The sequence below is a fragment of the Taurulus bubalis genome, assembly GCF_910589615.1.
Source record: "Taurulus bubalis genome assembly, chromosome: 14".
NCBI classification, from domain to species: Eukaryota; Metazoa; Chordata; class Actinopteri; order Perciformes; family Cottidae; genus Taurulus; species Taurulus bubalis.
This window is the reverse complement of record NC_136602.1, coordinates 17,020,604-17,046,542: the sequence shown is the minus strand read 5'-3', so window position 1 is coordinate 17,046,542 and position 25,939 is coordinate 17,020,604. Positions and strand designations below refer to the sequence as shown.

Sequence of the window (25,939 nt, the reverse complement as noted above, 5' to 3'; positions counted from 1 at the left end):
ACAAATGAGCGCCGCTCAAAGATGCCAGTGACATTCAGGTCGCCATTGGGTCCGTCTCCTTTGAGACTCACCCCGAACACGGTCCATCAGGGGCCAGAACAAAACCTGCCATTGCTGGCAAACACTCGCCTTCATTAGATGGGGGTATCGCGATGAAGTTAATTACGTTCTGCTGCTTTTGAGTGAAATGAATTTAAAACAGTGGGGATGCAGATATGGGACATGTAAAAGACTCAGCTGGAATTGTACTTGAAAAAGTGTCCTTGACTTGAAGCCTTCAAAAGAGAGAACTGACGTGACTTTGGTTTTTAATCTAATGAACATATCCAGAAGCCCTACTGTTTTACATCACACATACACACATTGCAATCTTTCATAATCAGCACCAATGTTTCAGTCACTATACTTCAACACTTTTCTAGATGTTCAGAAAAGTTGGTTACTTTCTGTAATGTTTACCAAAACTGATTATGTGAATATGTACGGAGCCGATTAGGGTCGGGCTGACAGATGAGTCATGGACCACTGAGCCCAACATCATGATTTAAATATAATGTATATTAAATAAGCAGGGCAGTGACTGACTGAACAGAAGCCCTTCCTGTGGCAATAGTGGCAACTAGAAGAGGTTGGAGAAAAGCCCTGCTGCAAGAAAACACAGGTCTAATTATTATTAGCATTACTAACGACTTTCTTTAATTTAGATGTTCCAAATCAGACATGTTACTGGTTACCCGACTTTAATTATATCCACTTAAACTGTATAGGCTACAAATAGGTGCTTTTGACTTGGGGTCCCCCGGGACCTGAATACATTGATATTTGAAATTATAACAACACAAATTATTACAGAAACAGAAAACAATTAGGTAGAGAAAGTAGGAACAAATGAATTGACAAAGTCATGAATAATTGGAAAGATAGAGTAAAGCACCTGTGAGATATGACTGTACACCTGAGGACCAGAGTTGGTAAGATGAGGATTAATACTATTACATTTTTACAGTGTCTTAAATCCCCTTTAAGACGCACAGAAGCATGCAGTAACGTTACCCAACGCTAACTGTTAATGTCACAAAAGCTAAAAGAGTTAGCCTACATTCTACGACCTCCTTCAGGAATACACTCCCTCCCGCGCTCTCCGCTCATCCTCTTCTGGACTGCTAACCATCCCCATGCCACGCCTCAGTACCATGGGTGCCCGAGCCTTCAGCTGCTCAGCACCCAGGCTCTGGAACTCCATCCCCCCACACATAAGACAATTAGACTCCATCACATCATTCAAGTCACCTGTTCAAACTGGCATACACTTTATAACTGGTCCCTGTGCACTTCACTTGTTCTTATGTTGATGCTCTGTTTTACTGTTGTTTCTATCTTTTATGCTTCTATCTTTTACCCTGTATTATTTTATTGTAAGGCGACCTTGGGTGCCTTGAACGGAGCCTCCAAATAAAATGTATTATTATAGTAGAAGGTGCTAAAGTAGAAGAGAAGCTCATCAACACAGTGAGGAACATTGAAATATTTTAACAACTTAAGCACACTTGTACCACAGAGCCAAGAATAAACATGTTAGCAAACGCTGCAAGCACTTATAACGTGTTAAAGTGAGGCATTGGTCCCCCGGCATCTCAACGAAGACAAAACACATACAGCTGCTGTCACACATCCCATAATATCTGCTTCCAAAGTGGATCTGTGGCCTAAAGGTGATTTGACACCATTAACTGTGGCTGGGCTAGTAGCTAGTAGCAAAACCAAAACTCTTCCAACGTCAGCCCTTCGGTATGCCAAGAGTAGCACGAGGGTTTAGTCGTGTTGCAGTTTGAGAAGAGAAGCTTAAATACACCGGCCCGAAGTGTGCGTTAGATTTATTGTAAAATATATCATGTCAATGTGTGAGTTAGCAGTGCACTAGTCGTCTCTGAACGACCTCACTTCTCCAACAGTTATTCCAAAACGTATGTAAAGTTTGTGTCAAATCTAACGGCAGCATTTGGCATAATAATGTGAGTTATAACAAGGTTATGAAAAGTACAATAAATAACTTAAATACAGCAGTACATGGTGAATATTGTGCCACATAAACAAATCTAGAAATTAGCGGAATGGGCCTCTGTATTTAGTCAAGTTATAAATTTCAAATTGAAAAGGGATTTTTTTTTTTAATTACAGCATTTCTACTCCACTGTTATGCAAGGTTCAAGCCTCAGTCTTTGCATTCGGGCCAACTCACCACCAGCATTATAAAAGTTGTTTGCTAATCTGCTGTCCCTATAAAAGGCTATTACCATGGTAAACGGGGAAGCCAGCTTGAACAATATTTTATTTTTGAGTGAAGCCCAATTTGTAACCAGGAAAGAATACAAGCAAAAGACAGGTGATTTTAAGTCAGTCCAAAAGTGATTTGATTACAACTATATATACACATCAGGACTAATTTACACCTAACCAGTAGGTTATGTATTACCTCTGAAGAATATACAAGTGAATTATTGAATATCTGTGGCTGCTATGGCAGAATGATCAGGATTGATATATTTAGCCCATCAGCCGCTTAGCAATGAAAGAACCGACTGGGTCACATTCACATGCTTCCGACGGAGGTAAACAAATTATCCTGTTATGTGCTGTCAGTGACAGTGTATATTAGGGCCGGAGAACCCAGTGGGAAATCACTGCGTAATGATTAGAGATGCAGAGCCTGCCAGTGGGTATCTGCATCTGCTGCCTGAGAACGAGCGCCTCCTTTTAACCAAGTAAGAGCTCCTGTCAATTTCACACACAAACCAGTCTGAACTAATGGGATAGCTGATCTGCATAGGTTTCCCCTTTCGAGCAAAAAAAATATAAATAATCTTTAATGTTATCTGCAGGACAGACATTGTACAGTTTATATTAAAATAGTCTTATTTCAATTCATCAGATTATGATTTGTCCGCTTTGTGTTTTATTCGCAGGAAGGCACAACACACAGGAGATGGTTTGAATGCTAATTAACTGTCTTGAGCAAAAAAGATTTAAAACAACTCTTTTACATCCCTGAGCCTTCGTCCTGGCTCAAACCTCACTGCTACGATGTGCGACGTGTTTCTTTATTCACGTCCAAATCTCCATCCCTCATGCTGGAGCAGACAAGGGGACTGATTGTACGATAAGTTCCCCGTGATGTTCCCAGCTGGATGGCAAGACAAGGAGCAAACGGTCTTTAGCTCCAACTCTCAAGATGTGAATCAGCGATTCGCAATGATCAACCTGTAAACACTTTTCATACAATGGACATGTCTTGTCCTGAGGTGAGATAATTAATAATTCCAATGAGCAATTGTTCTGGCAGTAACTGTGGAGAGGAGATTCACCTTGAACTCAGAACCGCCACTGGCGAGTTCGATGAGAGTGTAATACAGATTAATGCAGAGTCCTAAACAGTGAGGATAAGGCTGAAAGTAAAAACAAAACAAAAAAACAGATAGGAGGGTGGGGTGAGAAAGAAAGTCTGAAGGAGATTATAGGAAGACAAAATATTAGATGGTAAAACAAAGCAGTGAAATGCATCAAACTCTGATTTCCTTGTTTTCCCAAGTTAAAAGATCCCCTATCAGAGCATCTCTGGATTCTAGGTGGTAAACACAACTCCAGGGCAGCAGTGGATTTACCTTCCTTTTATTTTAGCAAACATATTCCTCTATTTTTATATAAAAATATTGGAAACAACTTGACAAAGTACATATATACAGACATATACTGTAGAAAGACACACAACATTTAAGTAACTATGACATGATGTCAGATTGATAATCTAAAAACCTTTAAAAAAAATAGTGTTTTATTGCTCATGAAACTGGTACAAACATGTTTTTAATTCTCGATGTCAGACCTTCAACTAATTATTTAAAACATCCCATATTAAACTGACAACCGCTTTGACAAAAAATAATGCAGGGCGTGTGGTTAAAGAACAAAACAATACAAGAACAAAGCAAGTCAAAGGGTTTAAAGATAAAAGTGCTAAAGCCATGCATTATTAAAATGACAAAAATGAGAATATTAGAGAAAAACTAAATCAATACGGAAACTTCAAAATAGGTCATGAATCTCACTGTCATTTACCAGTGAAGCTGTCCTTTGCATCGTCTGGTTGGGATGCACTTTTGCTCCCTGTGAGAGAGTTTTCAAGCTGGGCTGTTCATTACTGGATGTTCAGCCCTTGATCAGACGTTTGACAAGTGATTAATCAGGAAGGCGGCCTCAGAGGAGCAACTGAAAGTTAATTTCCACACTTCTGGATGCCGAGATGAATTTGGAGCTGGTGCAGGCGGGGTGGCTCCCTTAGTCACGCTTTCAGGGTGACCCCTGCCCCTCACATTTGCTAGGATTACATCCACACTGACAGCCCCACGCTCGTCTTCATCATGCACCAGCACGCAGCGCACATCCGAGCACTGACGGAGAGTTAAGTCATGGAATTGGGGACGACGGGGCGCGATGGTGACAGAGCGTGGCGTTGGGTGAAAGACAGCCTCGTCCTGCACCAGGCCAAGGTGGGTATCAGTGAGTAAAAGCTGGGCCAGAGGCTCAGAGCGGGAACTGGGGCTGATGCACACCCCGACACCCGAATACAGCAGTATCTGCACCTCTCCCAGAGTTACGGTTTCTACATCCATGTTACTCTGGAGAAGATAAACCAGATCAGCAAGACTTTTCTGAAACTGGCAGCAAATCCTTAAACCAGCATCCAGCAGCAGGTCAGATACACAGGCCTGCCAACCGAAAGACAGCTTCATCAAGTCTCCATGGAGCAGTGGGTGCTGAGACACCCTGTTGTCCCCGGGACAGATGACAGCAAGTATAGCCCAGCACAGCTCTTTGGTAAGTTGCTGGCTGTGGGTGTAGACACCTAGGATGCTCTCCTCTGTAGCGCCCATCAAGCGCAGACTGTGGCCTGCTAAGCCAATCTTTAACTCTTTCAGCTGGAGCAAGGGGAGGTGATGGAACACACCCAGCAGCCCAAAGTCAGCGGTCAGGGTGAAGAGGCCAGTCTCAGTCAGGATTAGGAGGGCAGGACGGGGCTCAGGATGGCTGCATTTAGCAATATTCACCCAAAAAAGAGCTACAATCTTTTGGGATGTGAACACTGAGGTGGAGATGATGGACTGTAAAGAATCCATCATGTCAATAAATGGTAAAGTTTGCAGGTACAAAAGGGAATCAGGAAAGTCTATTAACGTTTGACAAAAGATTTGGACATTGATTCTGTTTAGCACAGTCCTCAAATTCGCCTGATCTTTGTCTTCAGGTGCATGGGTAACCTCTGGCTCACTGGGTTTTTCTGGCGATAGCTCTGGATTTAGTTTATCTCCTTGCCTCACATGAATATCAGCCATGTCCTGCTCTTGTGGTACCCGCAGCTCTCCGATTCTCTTATTCTTTGTGCAGATATCTTCTGACATTAGTGGCACGTCATCTGGGAAGTCTTCTGCCTTGCTAAAGACTTGTGTTGGCGTCAGGACTGGGCCTTGTGTTCTGTCTGGATTAACGCAGCCCTGAATCATCTGAGCTTCCTCTTTAGGCTGCGTTATCTCCTTTTGGACGTGCTGTAAGTATAGATTTTTCACAATGGAAAAAATGTGACTATCCTTGAAGAGAGAGAAGACAAAGCTCCCTTTAACAATGGAGAGGACCTGACTGTCCTTCACTACAGACAGAACATTACTTTCCCTGAACACAGACACAACATGGCTGGACCAGCGGGCCCCAACAGGCTGTAGTCCCTCTTCCTTGACTTGCTGCAATACTGTGGGAGAGCTCCACAGGAGACGACCTGCATCTTGGAAAATCAACGAAACTCTGCTGACCAAAGAACCCAGCCCCGAGCGTTGGCCTGTGGCTGCTGCAGTCTCTGTCTCACACACTCCCGGGATCTCCTCCAAACCTCCAGATTCATCCATCTCTCCACAACCAAACTGGCCCTTGAAGGTAGTTTCCTCGGGGGGACAGCATGCTGCCTGACTGCAGAGAGGCTTTTCGTCGAGCTGAGAATGAGTGCTGGTCTGCGGGAGGACAAACGGGGAGCCAGTGCCTCCGCTGCTCTGCAGGTGAGACAGGATGCCTAATGAGCTCCCACCAGAGCCAGGTCTCTCCTTGTAGCAGTCAGCCACGACGCCTTTGATCTTGTTAGCATTTCCCTCTGGCTTTGTGCCACATCCATCACCCGGGCCCAGGACATTTGTCTGCTGGAGGCTGGCATCCCCTGACCGAACCTCCTCTCCGTTATGACTTGCAACTCCAGCCCCACTCTGAGCTTTCCTCCACGGCCACTCAGACATGAGCCCTGATTTATGACACAAGTCCCTCTCCTGCTCCTGGCCATCCCTGGTGCTCATCCCACCCTGTAGTGGGTCTCCATCCAACTCAAATATAGTGTGAGAGACCGGATATTTTCCAGGCATGGCCTATTTCACATAAGAAAAAGGAAAAACTATGAGAGGACATACAACTTTGAAAGATTTTAGCTATTCAAACATCCAGTTTGTTGTATGCAATTTACTGTTAAATTAGTACTGCCATTACAGAGAAGGAACTCAAATAACCATTTCTCCCAGTGCCCTTTAAAACACGTCTTTATTTAAGAATTATATATTATTCAAATATAATTGAATACATAAATACAGGCACAGGAAACTGGAGTGAAGAATAACAAGGTACATGTACAAACAAATACTTCAAAAGTGCTCTCATTGCAATATGCTTTCACAAAATGAGTGTCATTTAAACTCTATTACACTTTCCTGTAGGGGTTTAAAAGAAAATATGTGCATAATAAACAAACATAATAAGCCATGGGAAAAAGTATTTCATGCCTATTATGCTTGGCTGGAGTGGGGGGGGCAGGTATTGACATTTGTTTTGCAGAGGCAAGAGGGACAAACAGTGGCACCATAGTGGCTCGATAATTAAACTGCAGAACAAAGCCTCACTTTTTGCAGGTTCTGTTTGACTTTTAATTGTTTTGAAAATGTTGAATAAAGCTTAGTTAATTCCATGCAGAAACTAACCATGGCTTATTGATTACATCCTTATTTATACAAACTCACTCTCTTGAATCAAGAGTGAGTTTTTTCTAGTAGAACAAATAATGAGTGAATACATACTGTAGTCCTGGGCGTCTCTACTGTGGCAGAGGTAAGCCCGCTGCTTGTTGGCACTTCATTCGTCTCTGCAGCCAGCATATTCATATTCTGGCTAAAAAAAAAAATAAAAAAAAATTAAAAAAAGGATAAAATGATGTGACAATAATTAAATAAATCTCATATTTTATCTGCAAAAAAAGAAAATGTGCATCTCAATACGAGGAGGCGTGTTCACAATACAGCTGTGTTTATATGCTTATGCATTTTACCAGGCTCTTATTTTACAAAAGCAAATTTAATTATTTGCTGTGGTGCGACACTGGAGACTTCAAACAGTTTGCAGGCAAAAGACAAGACTGCAATAACCCCCAAACCCCCACTTCACAACAAAAAACATCCATTAGATTTGAAAAGCAAACAGCCCAAATGGCTGGATGAGATTAGAGCCACTCTACTAGCTGTGAAATTAAATAGAATCTGTGCATGTTGATTTGAGGATTTACATACAATACTCAACACTCTGGAGGGGGAGCAGAAACCAAATATACAGCTCAGAATGATTTCTGACAGTAAACAGAGGCTTTGGCTGAGCTTTGTGTGCTGCAGCAGGTTGGTGAGGGGGAAAAGCAGGCGCGCTAAAGCATTGACAACATCAACAAGAGGGATCACAGTGCAGGTCCTCGTGACGATTAAAGGATTTTTGCAGATCCTGGGGATTCAGTACAGAGGATGTCCTGTACTCAGCAATGTTTGTCTACTCACATGAATACATGGAGGAACACTGATCTGGGGTTTCCAGCCTCAGAGCCTGACCACATTTTCTGGATACCATTTTATTGTCACACACGGCTCACATACCGAAGCCTACATGAGGTCTTGCTGCAGAATGACTGCGAACAAAACTGGGACACAAATAATGGATTCATTAATGTCGCCGCAGAGGGCACAGTTCGCCTCCCCCTAACTCACCCATCGCTAGTCTCTTCAATCTCTGCCACTGTTCTCTCCTGCTCCCTGTTGATGGGGAGGAGCCCTACTGTTTTCCTTTGAAAGTCCTTTGATGTCCCGGTTGCGTTTGTTCATGCTTTCTTGAACTTGCTGCAGTTCCACCTCCTGCTGATTGAGCAGCTCTCCCATCCTCCTAGTCATCACATCGTACATGCACACCCACAGATTTTATGAGAAGTCCTACATCTTATACCATATTTTCAAGCATTTCCATTTAATTTTGTGGGAATTTTATGGAACTCCAATCCAGATATCTGAATGAGGCACCAGGGGTGTTGACTAAAAAGAACAGCTTTAAAAGTAAAGTGACAGAAAAATCTAAATGAATAAAATCGCAGCCTTCAGAGCTAAGTGGGTTTGTAGGCATGATTGTTCTAGCCTCACTGACGCTAATAGCAGGGAGTGAAAAGTGGCACAGGAGTTCTAAGAGTGATGGACGTTAATCAGTGTAAAAACACCATTTAACCTTTTAAGCACCAAGGCATTTTTTAGGATTTAGCTCGAAATAGCATACCCAAACTAAAAAGGGTGTATCTCTGCAACCACAAGGGCTATTTGAATAATTTTGGTGTTATAATAAAAGGCAACCCATGTGAGCTTTTGGTCAGATGTGTAAATATTAGTATATATGTTGCTGGCTAAGAGTAAATAAAGATTGAAACACAGAACAAATAGAAGTTCCAGGTCCGCCTTTAGAAAAAAGCACTTTCAGGATGATTATCTCCTTGAAATGATGCTTCACTAAGCCCTGAGGCTCTCCCAAATCATAGCACAATATGTGAACAGTCTCTCTGCACTGTTTTCACTTGAAAAAGTGAAGCAGAACAAAGTCAGATTGGGTAAAGCACAGAGAGAATTCAGGCGAGGTTTCCAAAATTTGCATTTCGGCACATTTGCGCATATTTTCGCGCATCTGTGACATTTGAATTTTTTCATGTAGCAAACCTTATATTTCACTTTCATATGACTTATGGTTTAAATAAACTTGTATCAGTGTGGATTTACTAGGGGAAATGCATTTTTTCAACAAAAAAAAATAAAGTTTCAAAATGTGCTGACTTGCGATTTATGTTGCTGTGTTCTTTGGTTCGTATCTCGGTGATGCTTTGCAGCAGAGGGATTTGGTGAATAGATTTGGAATCTGTGTGGAATTGTCTTGCTTTTTGCTATTTGTCTTTTTCTGATAGCACTAAGCTACGGGCTGCTAGTTCTGGAAACATGCAGAGTGGGCTGACTCGTGACAATATTATAACTATTTTATTTTAATAATTATTTTAGTTGGTGTTTGAGTTGTGTTGAAATGGCTGACTAATTATTGTAGCCCAGGTTCTCTTGTTTAATTTGATGTGTAGCATCAATATATTTGTTCATGATTATTGTAATGTTTTACACAGTTTAATTAAAATTTAAAAAAGGACCTATATAAGTATTACTTATAGTATATAATTAAGCATCCATGAATTAAAGATCTGGTAACCACAAAAATGTGAAGTGTTCCCATGCTGTGAGGAACAGGTTGGACATTTTGTTGCACAGTTAGTCTATTCCTGTCCAACTCTCCAGTGAGAAAGTCTTTGATCCAACTGATGTAGCCAATAATGGGCACACCCTCAAGAAATAACAGGTTAGTTCATTGATATCTTGTGTCACTCACTCCCAGACCTAAACTGTTTGAAGTCTAATTATTTGTGCTCATTTACCAGTAAAGGGTTACTTCAAAGATGGTTAAGCAAATTTAGATACATTCTGTCCTTGCTGTGAAGGAGTTTACGTGACACAAAGAGCAAGCGGATCAAGGATGGAATGCATATCCAAACAATGAGAAGAAAAAGACCTTCCCTCATCTTCCTCATTTACAGTGCTTGAACAGGTGACAGTTCGGCGGGCCAGGTGAAAGAAGGTTAAGTTATTAGAAATTAGAATATTTTATGACGGTTATTTTATTCCTTTATTTGCAATGCTATCCTGCTATATTTCCCTCTGTATAAGTCTACACTGTTGTCGGTCTTACTGCCGATTTGCCATCAACACCTCCAGACTTCAATCAAGCAGTCACAGTTTCCCTCCACCACCGACTCCTACTGGCTTCTTCTCCATGTTTTCGCCCACAAACCAAGTGTTTCTGAAGCACAGCGGTGGTCACAGTAGCTGTGTGTTTGACTAATAGCATCCTTGAAGTAATTCCACACACATGCGCGCGCGTCAGACCAGTGGATCTGGAGCGCGGTTGCAGGTGTTCCTCTGAAAGCAGTATGAATCACCTGAATGGAGGCACTGCTTTTTGGACATACTGCACTGCGAAGGAAATTACATGTCAGACAGCTCCACATGTTGTAAACCATCAAGGTTATCAGATCATGAGACCGGGCGCGTCTCAAATTGCTCAATATGCTTCGGTTGGTGAATAACTAGAGTGAATTGGATTTTGGTCACTAATTCAATGGACACAGAGACACTGACATATCAATGACCTGTCCCACAGTTCCAAGGCAGTGGCAGAGTATAAAGATCAGTCTTATTAACTCAATGTCACTTTGGTCGGCTGTAGTGTAAAAAAAGAAGTGTTAATACAAATTATAGTGAGGCACTGACAAAAGGATTACTGTCACTGTTTGTTAAAGCCCACATGCATGGGATATTTATGTGATTAATCAACTTTTTATCAATTTTATAATAACTCCTCTTATTGTATTAGTTGCAGCCGTGTTTACCTGTGGTGAGGGGAGGCTTTTCTCTATTTTTTTGTTTGAACTCTGTTGCGACAATTAAGTGTAGCTGTGAACACCTGTTGTGCGCCACACACACACACACACACACACACACACACACACACACACACACACACACACACACACACACACAACGCCCCAAATCGGTACAAAATTAGAACAGTGGCTTTAATCATCCACCAACGCTGCATAATACATGCTGGGACGCTTGTCTACTCCAAGACAGTACTTCGCAGTGCATTTAGAGAATTTGGGGGAGCTAAACTTCAAGTGCACTGCAGTGATTTCGAAAATGGGACACGGAAGTTCACTACCTACAGAACTAGAGGCCGTTTTGGGACATGCCTGGGGCTGTTGGAGACTTGCCGGCTGTGATTTCCACTGGCTCAGCATGAAGCACTTCAGAATGGCTTTTTAGCATGTTCCCAGCTCTCCCCACAGAAGCACTGATTTATGGTATTGATTTGAACTACATGCCCGGTGAATGCTGTTCAATAAGCAGGCACGTTGAGGAGATTGAGGTGGACTGGGTTCAGTTCTGCTTGGGTCACAGAGTGTAGAGAGCCATTACATGAGTCTGCAGAAGTCTCACCCTTGGTTTTGCAGCATCACCTTGGACAGATTCTCAGTATACTTGGACATGTCAGTCAAGGACAGGCTGACGTCAGACTGCGGCCCTCTCTGCAGACAACAGAATGAGACGGCACTGTGAAATGTAAATCTGTCAGAGTGTGAGATATGAGTGACAGCTGCCTGTGGTAGATTTGCAATTATGCAATGATTTAATTATAGAGTATGCTGTATGTCATCTGTATTCTTGACAGTTTTTTCACAAAACACAAGAGGGTAGACTGAAGAGCTTTGATAACATTTGGAAAAATGTCCAAATCGTAGATCTGGTAAATGAAAGCCCTTCCGAATGAGGGTAATCAAAATCGTAATCAAAACTATCACATATTCCTAAAATTAAATAGTTGTTCATTTTGAGAGTAATGAGCAACCAGGTCCATTCTAGCGACTCATTTTAGTTTTTTTTTACAGTTCATCTTTAACACTATTGAAATATACTGCTTTCATAAACCAGTGTTACACTCTCGGAGTGGTAGTATATTGTATGACTGAGTGAATGTGTAACTCCTGAGACCATCTCATTTGGAAGCAATGTTAAAAATGAATGGCAAAGACTCATCTTGGCACCACAGCTGGGACTGGATGTCGGTGCTTTACTTGGCTGTAATGGTGTGCAATTTTCAATAATGCAGAGAGCAGAAAGCTGTCAAAAACCAGAAGTACTGCTGTGTCCATAAAATGCTGTGTGAATCCATTTTACATCATAAAATGTTATAAAGAACAGGGGGGTGGAGGACTACATTGTAGTTGCTAGGCAAATGGATACTAGATCAGAACTTAATTTTAGAATACAGTGAGCATTGATAATTACAGAATTTGAAAATAATCCTATTATATTCATAATCATTGTTTATAAAAAAGAAACCTATTGCCGCTATAACGCTATAGATGCCACATGTCAAGTTTTCTCAACAGTGACTTTCACTGAGCCATGAAGCTATAGCTGAGTGAAAGCCATAGCTTTCAGGCAGCAGTATTTGTAAGCACAGTGTCCACCAAACCAGGAATGGAGGCCTGTAGCTATGTCAGAGAGTCTACAGGCCTCTCGGTCACCTGATTCAGTAGTGCTCTTCTCACACAGATGGATGGGAGGTTTGACTGACGGAATTGAGTTTGCTCGTCTCCTTCATGATGTTTTGCCATGAAATTGACTAATGAGCGGTTGCACCTTACGGATACTACTGTATTTAATCTAAAATCTTGTCACATTTCAACTCTACTCGGAGCTTCATTTTGCAACTTCTGAAGACAAACCGCTGCACAAGTGAGGATTTAGGTGTTGAGATGTGGCTTCACTTTGACATTAAATATTTTTTTCTGTAAAGAACTAAAATCCTGATGTGAATGGACGCTGTAAAACAACTAAAGAGGGTGAATATTTTTCATAGACTATTCATGAACAGATATTAAATCTATTTTAATATTATCTGCAATGATAATCTGAAGAGTATTGTTTGGTTTAGATCAATTATGACCAACGTCACAGTGATACTTATGACAACACAACAAACTTTAAAATGTTCCACTACGTTTTAACATGTTCAACCATTGCTTACAAAATGTTAAGTGATTTAGATAATTCTGCCCAGCACAAACACTTGCAGGTTTGAAGTCTTACACCCACTTACGTAACCCAAACTTCTTAAGAACACTTAAAACATTAACACAATATTGAAGAGAAACACTGATTTGGGGTTTCATGAGGAGAAAGGGTGCATTCACACAATGCTTGAAGCTGGACGAAAAGCAGCCGTTTTCAAAGCTGCTGCACTTGGGGCCTCCTTTCAGGAATAGCAGCGAGCTTCTCCAAGCTGAAAAACCATTCAGTATTGTGGCGCTTTTTAGTGAGCCAATTATTGAGAACGAAGTAGAGTTTCATGCTAAACAAGCAGTGGCAGCTGAAAATCGAGCATGTAGTTCTTGTTCTGATCAGAAAGCGCACACACACACACACACACACACACACACACACACACACACACACACACACACACACACACACACACACACACACACACACACACACACACACACAGTGTGAATTTGAATACAACATGAGCAATATTTGCTGAAGGAAGCCGATATTACAGCTGGTAGTTACGGAAACAATTTGCATGATGCCGACTTGCTTTTACAAAATTGGTTTTGGCAGCATCCTTTCTGAAAGAGGCTCCCTGAGTTTTACAAAAAGATTAATATAAGAACACAAGACTCGTCTGTGGTGGTTTTGGCTCACGTCTGTACCTGGCGTTTGTGTCTGAGCTGGGCAGCCTCAGTCGGGTGGTTAAACCGGAGAATGGTTCCTTTTCCGAGCTGTGTGATGGCCCCTAGAGGAAACCGAAGAGGTACAGCAGGAAAAAAAAAGTAGCACATCACCAACTCACTTACCTGCTTAAACTTAACCATTTGGTGTAAATGCTGCAGCAAGCATTGAATTCTGTAATACAGAGGCCATATGTGATCCGTTTCAAGAGAGATTCAATTGACAGTAAGGGTGCTGAAAGTCTGCCAGGTAACCTGTGGAGGCGTGGCACAGTATCTATCATGGATAAAAAAGGTTAGGAGCATGAGACTTTAGCAATCTACCCACTATTGTGGGATTCCAGTGAACAGTCTCTACACTGAACTTGGGTAAGTTGATAAATGGCACAAAAAGTTCACTTTACCTCTCCTGAGGTAAAGTGAATGCATTGCCATGAAGAACACGACCCCCAATGTGATTGGTAGTGACCTAGGCCAGGGGGATGATTTACCAGAGAAAATGGTCCAAGAAAACTTGAGAAGTCTTGTAAATCTATCGAATTGAAGTGATATTAGGGTTTATATAGCAGACTCACGCTCATATGGCCACATTCACTGATTTTCCTTGAGGTTTCCTCTTCATTCCCCTTCTCTCTCAGCACAGCAAATACTAATCTTGCTACTAATAATGACTTCTGACGAGTGACAAAGCACCTGAGAGAGCAGCCGTGATGGATTCTGGCTGCTGTTGGACTGAAAATTACTATCATTTGTTCAAGAAAATAGCTTCAGATGCAGCCGTTTCTGAAGGGGATATTGGATAAATTGAAATGGCTATAAAAGAGCCTGGCGGAGCCAAGCCCTGCGCAGCCTGGTTCTGTGTGCAGTTATTATCTCTGGAAAGCAAACCAGTGTGGATGAGGAGGTAGTAAGCGGTGAAAGCTCCCAGCAAGCAGGGTCTGCTCAGTGGGGCAGGAGTTTTAGATCCGCTTGGCTCTGTCCTTTGAAAGGTTAATGCTCTGGCCCACTTCAAACCTGTCGGCCCTATCAACTCCATCTGCCAATTAAATGGAGGGCCTGGGGCTTTGTCTGGAGCTTTGTCTGAGGTCCCTCGCCCTTCAAATGTTTAGTAACAGAAATGGCATCTGCCCTGTGGAGAGCGGTATTCACAATCCACTCAGGCCCAGAGCACGCTGCCGTGGGGGTGCCAGGCACATAAAATGGATTTCATTTGCAGATGTGATGCAGTGATCTCATAAACTGCATTCAAAATGGATGTGTGTTATTGCCTCCCACTGGCTAAATAATTGGGAATCTGAGAGAGAAATCTTTATTATTACAGACATGCCTTGCCCCCCTCACCAAATGTTCATTAAAGAATATCAAAAGTATATTAAGCTTTGCAGAAATGCTTACCCTGAGTCAGCTGGCAGGGATCAGTTACCACGGAGCCATTGACTGAACACAGTGCACCATCCTGAGGGATCAGAGTCACGGTCCCAGCACGGTTTTCAAGCACACAATGTTCACTGAGGAGCCCAGGCCCATGAAGTACTACAGTACAATTAAATATGAAAGCATAAAAAGAAACACTGCTTATATTTCCAGTCTGAAGCATAACACAGCAGCTGGGAATTTAGTGCAGTAACCTTGACTCACCAATATCCTGCCTGCTTGATGCTTCGTCACTCCCAATCAGGGTTCTGCCCTCCTACAGGGAAGATTAAAAAAGGTCACGATACAATATGCAAGCTGTTGTTTGCCAATTAACAAAAGCAATGGACCTTGGCTGGTAATGATTTTAGACAAATAAAGAGGAATGTGTGCACTATATGAAGTTCAAATAGTCTATTCACTTTCAAATAATACAAGACTATTCCAGTGTTGAGCAGGTCTTCATCCATGCCTATCAGATGCGGTAACTGGCAGCCCAGGACCACTCCACTACCCTCTTTCCTCAGAGCCACAGTCTCCTCCTATGGAGAATATAGAGAGAATATACCGTGAGGGAGGGAAAAAGCCACTAGTCTGTAGCTGGAATGGCTCACAATATAAAATAAAACTGCTGACGGACATTTAATGGCAACCAGCAGAAAACTGAATTCTTTATGACTGCTCTTCCTTGCCTGAAGGCCAAGCAGAACAGCAGCGTTCCAACCATGTGTCGCAATGTAGCGGTAGAGTGGCTAACGGCAGGAGAGACGCCATAAATCATTCAGATTATCGTGCCGAGAGTCAAACTGTACATTGTGTTCAGCGAGCGAAACAGACGCAGTGCCGCACACACACGACAGGTTGTATACCGTGCACCATTGCCTTTATTGATACACAGCTATCAACACTGTATGTTACCTTTAAAATACTCCTGAGCTTGTTAAGTATACATCAACTGTAGATAACAGCAATAAACAGGTGTGTCTTTTACAATGCGTCTCATCGAAGTATTGCATGGAAGGTCAAAACTAAAAAAGGGAATTCCCAAAGTGGAAAGCATGTCATGGCTTAAAGCATTTATTTTCCATAAATAGAGCATTATTTGTTGAGGAAAGTGAATAACTGTAGTAAAATGAGACATTTCCATTTTCCCCACATAAAACATAGCATGCATTTGCATTATGTCCAGATCTCAGAAGCAAATGATGAAAAACACTTTAAATGTTCATATTTCACAGAGACAATTGATTAAAACATAATAAAAAAAAAAAAAAAGGGACACAAAGCAACATTACAGTTGCATTACAACTACCGTCACACAGAAATTAATGTCCGCATGGGGAAAAGAAATTCCTTCCGCTGGTCCAGAAATCCTTGATAAATATGTATTAAATTGTGTTACAGCACCACTCTACAGAAGTGCGATAGCAAGTAGAGAAATTGATTTAATCCTTGAAAGCCATTTCTAAACCACAGGACAGCTACACTTAAAACCTCTGATCTGCTCCATACACTGCTTCACTGCCTCCAACAATTGTTGCTGAGGAAATGTAAAAGAACAAGTCACACCAACTCACAGCATATGCGTCTGTCAAGGGGTGATATTCATTTAACTTTGTATAAAATATAATTTGGTATTATTTCGATTCTGCTTCAGCTTTAGAGACCAGGCTGCAGACTGAATGACTTTGCTTAGCAGGTCATTTTCCAATTATTCAACAACAAATAAAACGCTTAGCCTTGGATGACCAGCTGGGTTCAAAAGACGCACTGAATGAAGCGCGTGTTCAAGGTCAGTAACCTTTTCCTCCCAGGGCAATGGCTCTGGTACAATAACCCAGAGTCTACCCAAGCATGAGTGGCCCTATCAGAAGTATTCCCCCGTTAAGCTGATGGACTAATATTTCACATTGCCATGGATTATCATAAGTACCTCCCCAAGAGGCAGAGCAGAAAATCTCACATATGGAGGATTCAGAGGCAACACTCTGCATAAACTAGTTCCCCTCTCTTTCAACCTCCTACTCTCTTTCGTATAGATTGGACCGTGAAGTGAGAGACGTGTCCACCACCAGCACCACCTCAGTCATTGGCAGTTGTGAGACGGGAAAAATCCTTTTTTTTTCTAATGAAGAAGGAGAGGCATCGACCTCAGCCCCTGTACTTAATTAAAAGGGATTCTTCACAGACTTCATTAGGTGGTGAGAAGCAGCCTGGCAGATTAATGCACTGTGTCACTTTCTTCCCACAACAGATGATCCTCTTATTTTCTCCTAAAATTTGCACACAGAAAGTTGTCTGTGTGCAAATTTAGCATTTAGACTTCCATTAAAAGCCATCATCTGTGCTTGGGCAGTGTTTGAAATGGATTTTTCTCAACACGTTCGACAGTTCAGGTTCCCAACTTGGTTAATATGCATTTCAAAACACTCCCATAGGCCAACCAATCCTTCTTTCCTGACTGCCCATCAGCCCTGTCAAGTGAAGCAACTTGCCAAGAGAAGAGATAAACAGGTACTGAATGCAGGCCAAAAGAGAAACATCTGCATTCCAAATTATTGAAAGACCTGTACTCATATCCCAGATTACTGCACTTTATGAAACTTCATGAATAAAGCATTAAGGGAAAGGCAACTACATGGCCAGTTTTCAAAAAGCCATGAAGCCTTTTGTTTGTAATGATTGGTTAAAGTCCACAATGGTAACTAACAGAAAAAGAATTGGCTTCCTTTCAACGGTCCAGTCCGTTTCTTACTCACCCCTTCATGTTATTTGTGTTTTGCTCCATGTAAAAGCAGAATCTCAACCCGAGAGCTTTTGTTCTGGTTGTATTAGGCACATGTTGTGTAATTAGCTTGATATGCACTCCAGCCATCAGCCTGCTGCCATGCATGCAGATAGTGGTTGAAAACTAGAGGGGGATTCAACCGTATAAAAGCACTTCCGGGCTCCCAATCAGTCATCAAGTCCTCCTGCTACATGTCCCATTGTAACTCATGTGGACATTTCAGCATATAAATCAAACAAAATATGTATTAGTTTTGTCATTCATTTGTTTTAATATTGTGAATATGAACTGGACTGTTACTAGTTCAGCTGATTTTAGTCATCGTATGTATAAATGGCACCTCTAACACATGTGCTTGCCATGCGTTTCAAACCAGGACAGATAATTTAAAAAAAATATGAATTAAATTAAGAAAATAAAAGTTAATCTGGTTTGGAGCCCAGCTTTCCTGGCATGTGAAAAATCAAAAGCCGAGCTGCTCATAAAAATATGCAAAGGTCAGGAAAAGCAATAATGACCAACTATGATGTACAACTGCCGACAGTATGAGGTAAATCGACATTAAACAGAGCCAGGCTCAGAGCATTCAAGGCTTAAGTTGCGTCTTTGTTCTGATTGCAGCATGTTTGGGAAATATAAAGACCACGAGGATCAAAGAAATACTGCTGCTCATGTTGTCTTACTGAAAATGAGGTTCCTCCCACCACTTGTGTTACAAGCAGACCTGAAAGGGCGGCTGTGGAGCAGAACTCCACTCGTGAAGTAGAGCTGCTCACAAATCTCTGTGTGCGTGTGCAAAAGGCTATACACCCCTGAAGTAGAACAACATTTCACTTTCCCCTCTTCCTGCCTTTTTTGTTCTCTCATTCTGTTGCTGTCTGTCTGGTAAGAGGCTGCACTGGAATCCATCTCATATTAATTACTTTCTCTTTCCCACATGCCCTGTAACCAATCTGGGAAGCTGACGATGAATAACTTTGCATTCTAAATCTGCTTTGAATACAGAATTCAAAATTCTGTTTACACCGCTCTTGGTCAACTAGTCTCCTTACGGCAGAAATTCGTGTCTAGCTCTCAGCAACGACATTAACTGAATTAAACACAAAATATATAAAACTTGAAGACTTTTCTTCATAAAAGATAGAGCATGCACTCCTGTATGTATAACATCATGCATGGAGGTTGGATTATATCAGAACATTCTATTTCAAACAAGGCCATTTGTTACAAAAAGAAGACAAATTACTTTAAATAAATTTACAAATGTGATTAAGCTTGTGTTTGTAATGTACGTGTACTGAATTTTGAAATGGCCAACTTAAAACTGGTGCTTGATGTGCTTCGCTGCACTGAACTGAGACACCACCTTCAACGTCTGTGCAGAATGCAAATGCATAGGAAGACAAATGTCAAATCCATAAAGTCATTCATCAAACACGTGGGCATCACATTGCATCATAACAGGTGCTTTTACAGGAATGGGCACAGCCCGAAATAAGGCATATTCTTCAGATCTGCCAGTAAAGATGGAAGATGTTGCCTCAGAGTATAAAGCCATCACTGCTTGACCATGGAAACAGATCTACAACACTGTCTTTAATTAATATGCCGGATAGTCTGAGACGAAAGTGCCATATGTCAATAAGCAAGACCTCTTAATTGGGAGAGGTGACAGCTGCTAATGAGTTCCAACACACCATCATGAGTAAAGGGCTGTCGAGCTACTAAATGTCACCTGCTAACCACCATACAGAATCAGAATGTTAATTATCCAACACGCATAGCCAACATTCTTGTGCAGGGTAATCAAAACCCTTACAATGTCTACTCACATGTGCAGCTCTCCTCTGGTATTCTGGAGAAGGATCATTGCTACAAGTCCGAAAAACCCCAATCTCTCAAAGAACAGATCGACTACAGTTCAAACATGTGCAAAGTCTGCTGGAGAGAATGTACTGCGAAACATGTACAATGGAGACAAGAGGTCACTGCATAGTTCTCATGACTGGCACGCTTCACAGTTCATTGCATAATGCAACAGGCGTCTTGGCAAAGTAAGACGAGTCCCAAACAGATGACATTTGGTGTTATTTGGGAGGTTGGGCACAAATTCAACAGCGAAAAAGTGCTCAGTGTAAACTATGGGTTGGCACACAAGGAGATTTTTCTTGTTACAGCTTGGGGTCTTGTAAAGGATGCTGCCACCCCATCCCAGCCTCAGAGGAAGCATATTGGGTTGAAAGAGAACCGACGTCTGTTCAGTTTCTATTTGTCAGACTCCCAAACACTGTCTCACTCACACATACTTACTTTACGATAATTACAAGAACTCCACTTTTGGATGCCATTTAAACCTAAATAGATGGAAAATTAAATTTAAATGTCAGGTTGACTCGAGTCTCATTATCCGTTCCACTCCATGAAGTGGCTGTAGCTGTTTACAAGACTTACAGTGACACCAGCTGGTTGAATGTCTTTACTGCAAGCAGCAACATCTGTCATGGCTGCTGCTGGGAGTTTGCCACTTTGATGGTTGTTTGTGTTAAAATGAATAGAGCAAACCTTCACACTATGTACTCAGCGGCCTTCTACTTTACTTGCATATATTGTTCTGCATCAAGCTTCCAATGGCATATTCTTCACCGAAAGATGATTGTATTTTGAACTTGAAATGAGATGACAAATTACTAAATTGAAAATGGGGGTATAGAAAACAAGGCAGGCAACAAAAGATAAGCAAGGGCACCTACCAAATTATTGTATGGCTATAGAAACAACTAACCTCCAAAGAACTTTAAGAAAAGGGTATCTCACAGCTTATTCTGAAATGTTCACCCAACTTTGTTCTTGCACAATCTGATGAAATGAAAGAGCTACACTAAATTGGATCCCGTGAATAAAGCAATTCGTCGAGCAATTCCCTCACGTTACTGTCTTGCAATCCTCTAGCTCGTGTCCAAACACACTAACTAAGCAAACACACACACACTGAGCGTTTGTGTAAAACCAACAGATGATAAATTAACATGTAAAGGACAAAGAAGAAGCAAGACAAATATCACAATTATATGAATAATTAAACATGTAAAGTGTGTTTAATTAGATAGTCATTGCTGTACCTGCAAAATACTCTGAGTCTCGCCCCATTTGCTGGTCCATTCCTTGGTCAGTGCTAGAACCTGGGGGGATGGCAGGTGTTTACAGAGGAAAACATCAAAACTCCCCGACATTTTCCACTTGGCAGAGAATGCCTCACCCTTGTCTGATTCTGATGCAGCTCCTCCTCTACCTTCACAGAGGAAGATGGCTCCCCACAGGAAACCTGGAGTAATAGTAAAAAAGAAAATGTAACCTTTGAATAAGAGACTGTCAAAATACATATTGGATCCTTGATGTCTTTTTGTGCAAGGTTGAACATATACAGGACCTGATTGGCTTCCTCTAGCAGCTGTCTGAGCCTGGTAACCTCTTCCTGCAGCTCTCTGATCACCTTCACGCTGCCGTCTTCGTTCACCGTGGGAGAGTTCACAATATTTTTCGCTCGGCTGGCATAGCGCAACGTGCTCAGGGTCTCCCCGTAGTTCACGTCAGCAGGAGAGACGGCTGCCATGAGAAGCCACCAGGGAGGAAAGCAGTTGATGAGCAGTGGTGAGATAAAATATGAAAAAGAAAAAGGATTATGTGGTTACTATTATCTTCAGCATTTTCAAGTATAGGCAAGAACAAAAAGGAAAAAGTCTGAAATGTCTCAGTGTCAGAGATCTGAGTTACAATACATACTTGCTATCATAGTAGTCAAAGAGTTTCCACCCAGGCTGTCCTTCAGTAGCCATGTCAGCACAGAGTCTCTGTAAGGAATGAAGGTCTGCTTCTTTTTTGAGGACTGTCCTCCCACACGAAGATCAGCTGGGAGGTCACACAGGGAGAAAACACTGAATGAGAGAAACTGCAGAGGTCCAGCAACCTATGAAATGTTGTATCAAGGGCCACTATTCATTCAAGGATGACTAGTTTGCGCTAAAAGAAAAAGCATGTTCAAGTTTCAACCAGACATCAACATTTTTTTTTAAAGAGTGAATAAAATTACTGTCCTATTATTGAGCCGACCAACTGAATACCAGATAAAGATGTGAGGTCAAGGTGTGTCAGTCGTGCAATAACTGCCATTTACCCAGAGCTGAGATCACAGTGCCCAGGCTGACTAGGGATTTGTTGATACTGGCGCCTTCCTTCAGCCTGGTGCCCGTGGTGAGCGTGGCATCTGCTCTCTCGCTGCCTGCCAGGTCCACCAGGTGGATCTTACTCAGCGTCTCCCGTGGCAACTCTGCATCAAACCACGCCTGTGGCATGAAAATTATTTTATTTTTTAAACATTACCGTGCCATCTCCGTCTAGTTCAAAAGAGGAGACATCACAGAGGAACAGGCAGTATCACAACAAGTGCTACTTAAGATGGGGGAAATGAAAAAGCCTTTGAAGATAAAACAATTAAAAACATTTTGGAAATCATCATTGCACAAAACGGATAAACAAGGCTAATCAGAGCTCTTGAGGGATGGCCTTTACTAACACCCAAATACTTTGCAGGGAAACTGCAATCCTGGCGGGCAACATGAGATATGGCAGCAAGGATGCATTTAAGCACTGCAGCTCACCTGGGTGAAGCTGATGGTGAAGATGGCGTGGGAGCGGCTGCTGAGGTCATTCATGTTTGTGCTGGCTGTGGTGCGGTTGGCATTGCCAAGAATGATCAGGTCCTCCATGTCACTGTGGTTGTGTACCAAGAGCTTGGACAGATCTACACACAAGTTATTGTCCGTATTAGACTTTCTACATTGTATACAAGCTGAGAGAGACATGGGATGGAAAATACAACCCTGTCTTACTCTCTACATAGGGCCCATCCCGGGGGTGCTCTCTCACTCTCAAGCCTCCATATGTGGGTGTAGTTTTCTTCTTTAGAAGGTCCTGCACACGTTCATTATAGATCTCCAAATAGCTGATGCCAGGACAGAACAGAAAATGCAAAACTTGATCCAAGACTGCGTGCTCACAAGGCCACAAAGGCTACAGATTAATGAAGGCTTTCAGTGTTGATATGTGAATGGCACATTGGCACAAAGCAAGTTGCTATTCACCATCTACGATGAAAACAGAAGCACAGTAGGATTAAAGCCAAATTATTGTGCATGCATTGCTCTGCTTGCATTGGCAATGAATAAACAAACATATGCAAAGTGGGTTTCGGCAGAGCACTTCAATCAAGTGTGTGCAATATGCAAAAAGACTACTCTGAGTAGCTGATTTAAAAACAATGCAAGGCATGGAGCAATTAGCCTTTATGAGAGCGTGACAGTGATGGAATGGCAGGGACCACATCGTGTGGATGGAGCCATCCACGTTATTTTCTGGCACACCGTTGAGAAGTCAAATAGATTATGATATTAAATGGTTTCTAAATGACTAGATTCATAGCTGCCATTATTACAACAACACAGGCAGGATTCTTGAGCCAGTCCAACCACCATCACCGCCTTACAAAAGAATAAAGTAAAGACATGCCTGACATACTATTTGACATGTACAGTACATGCCTTCTTTTATTTTTTCAAAAACACTTTACTACATTATGTTGAGTAAAATAGCCGTAGTGATAGTTAAAAAAAGAAAGATCTGTGGTTTAATATTTACAATCACTATTTAGTATTAAATGAGGAAATAACTCAGAGCGTCGCCCCAACTTAAGCAACAATAAGTTTGCATTCAGTGCTTTTAGTAGAAAACTTTGCCATGAACAAAGTATCCTTGCCAATTCTACGAAGTATTAAAAAAAATTGACCATCCACCCTCTGCTGCTAGTTTCATGTCCTGAAATCTTTTTGAATGTTTAAAATTGCAATGGATGATGTGGATTAGAAGATCAGAAGAAACCCGGTATGGTGGTCCCTTACCTGACCTCTGTGCGGAAGGACACAGCTTCACTCTTGCCTCGCCGAGAGATCTCGCAGAACAAGCCTTCACAGATCCGTGGAATTAAACCTTTATCACCCTGGCACATTAAAGAGGGGGAACATTTTGCATTTAGAGTTCTTATAAAATGACAGCGTCCCACATATTGCTACCTTTAAACTACTTTCCCCTTTCTTGTGATGTCTTAATTTGTGCGTCTATACGATGCCATGTCCACAACTCAGAACATGCAAAGACTGCTGAAAAACGCAAACAGCAGCTCATCTGATATGGAGTTACTGAAGCATAAAAGCAATTCCACTCTGAGCTGCATGGCCTCTTGTTTTAATTACAAAGCAACAGATAGTAAGCATTAAGAGCCATATATAATTATCTGGGATGTTGACAGCAGCTTCGCTGATGACCTTGCACAAGTCTCCTGGTAGACAAGCAGAAAGCTCACTGGTAATGTGAAATGTCCATTGCTGTGCAAGGTGTGGAGAGGAAAGCTGCGGGTTGCTGCCCTCATCACATTTTCTGATTAGTGGGGAGAAACATGGAGATAAATGGAAAGACGCCCGATGAAGCTGCCATCAGTCGGTTTCTAATGTGGTGAGGAGTCGATGTTGTGCGCACACTTGGTTAGCAGTACTAGGGTATTCTGCCATGTAAGCTCTACAGCGTCGGGAATATATTGTCACATCCTGTGTCCCTGAAGACTGAGGGCTGACTTTACAGGACACGTTTCAGATGAAAGTTGGAAATACCCTGACTATCTCTCAAGATAAATAGTCACTTCAACCTTAGTAAGAATGAGACAGCTGAGAGAAGGCCTTACTGTATGACCCATCATGGTGTATGATTTTCCTGAGCCCGTTTGGCCGTAGGCAAACACACAGGCATTGAAACCCTCAAACGCAGCTTTCAGGACATCAGACCCCAAGTCGTGAAAAATCTGAAGCGGCAGAGAAAAGGTCACTGTAAGGTCATTATCCTCCCTCCACTACAATACAATAAAAAGGTGACACAAAATCTTGGAACTGATGAGGCAGTAAACAGAAGAATAGTGATACCCTCTCCTGTGATATAAATGTGGGTCTTCCTCTGTCAGTTGAATCATATGAGAAGTCATAAGAAAAGGTCTTGCCTCCGTCCTTCAGCTGGTCCCCTCCAACAGGTGAAGGCTACAATTTCAAACGCACAGGCCACTCTTAATAAAAACTCAATCCACTGCAGTGCAGTGTTTTATCTTGCGACAAAATACCTTGTGAATAGATGTAGAATTCCCATTCATGTGAATTATCACCTTAGATGAAAACTGCTTTTCTCTGTGGAAAAGTGAACGTGAGAGGCATAAGAGTTCCTTCAGAGAGAAAATAAAAGCATTCATTCTACCTACCTTTTGTTCAAAGGGCGGACTCGGACCGCTACTCGCAACGCAGCCATTATTAATCAAGATCAGACGGAACACATCAAACGACAAGTCTGTGTTCTTGCCTTCCGCGTGAAGGCAGCCGCATGAACATCAATGCAGAAGTATTGCACGCCTAATTATCACACCTGGGGCCTGCTGCGCTCTTTCTCGATGCATTTCACAAACCAGCCACTGGGGCGCATTACATGGCGACTCAATAAACTTCATTCCCTTTTTTGTCGCGTGGGTTGATACGATTGCTGCGTTAACTCTTTGCAGCCAGGTACTTTGGATAAATTACATGAAGATGTCACAGGTTTTGTCAGTTTAATAACATGGATAAACAAGATATCTACGAACACAAATGGAAAGAGACTCGACCAAACTTTACTTTACATTTTATTTTGAGTTTCTAATCAATAAATTCACTATATGACATTGAAATCCACATAAATCTGACGTGTCCAATGAGAATGAGTCAATAAGCTGCATGTGTTACTCACGGGGAAAAACCGACAGCAGCACCAAAGAAAGCCCTATCTTGGTCTTATCCATTATGCCTTGTCCAAATCGATTTCTGACCGTCAAAAGATTCCTTGAATTTTTAGAAAGG

General features: G+C 41.9%; 1 protein-coding gene across 1 annotated transcript; it reads right to left on the bottom strand.

The window, feature by feature from the left end:
- Window positions 1-8,117: 8,117 nt before the first annotated feature.
- Window positions 8,118-25,529, bottom strand: kif16bb (kinesin family member 16Bb; the record flags this gene model as incomplete). Its single annotated transcript, XM_079229560.1, has 15 exons — window positions 8,118-8,274; window positions 11,463-11,551; window positions 13,745-13,827; window positions 15,158-15,218; window positions 15,616-15,717; window positions 21,083-21,142; window positions 21,391-21,566; window positions 21,744-21,869; window positions 22,135-22,303; window positions 22,619-22,761; window positions 22,850-22,962; window positions 23,915-24,012; window positions 24,751-24,867; window positions 24,986-25,096; window positions 25,473-25,529. The coding sequence occupies 15 exons, from the start codon at window positions 25,527-25,529 to the stop codon at window positions 8,118-8,120; spliced, it is 1,662 nt and encodes a 553-aa protein (XP_079085686.1).
- Window positions 25,530-25,939: the final 410 nt, after the last annotated feature.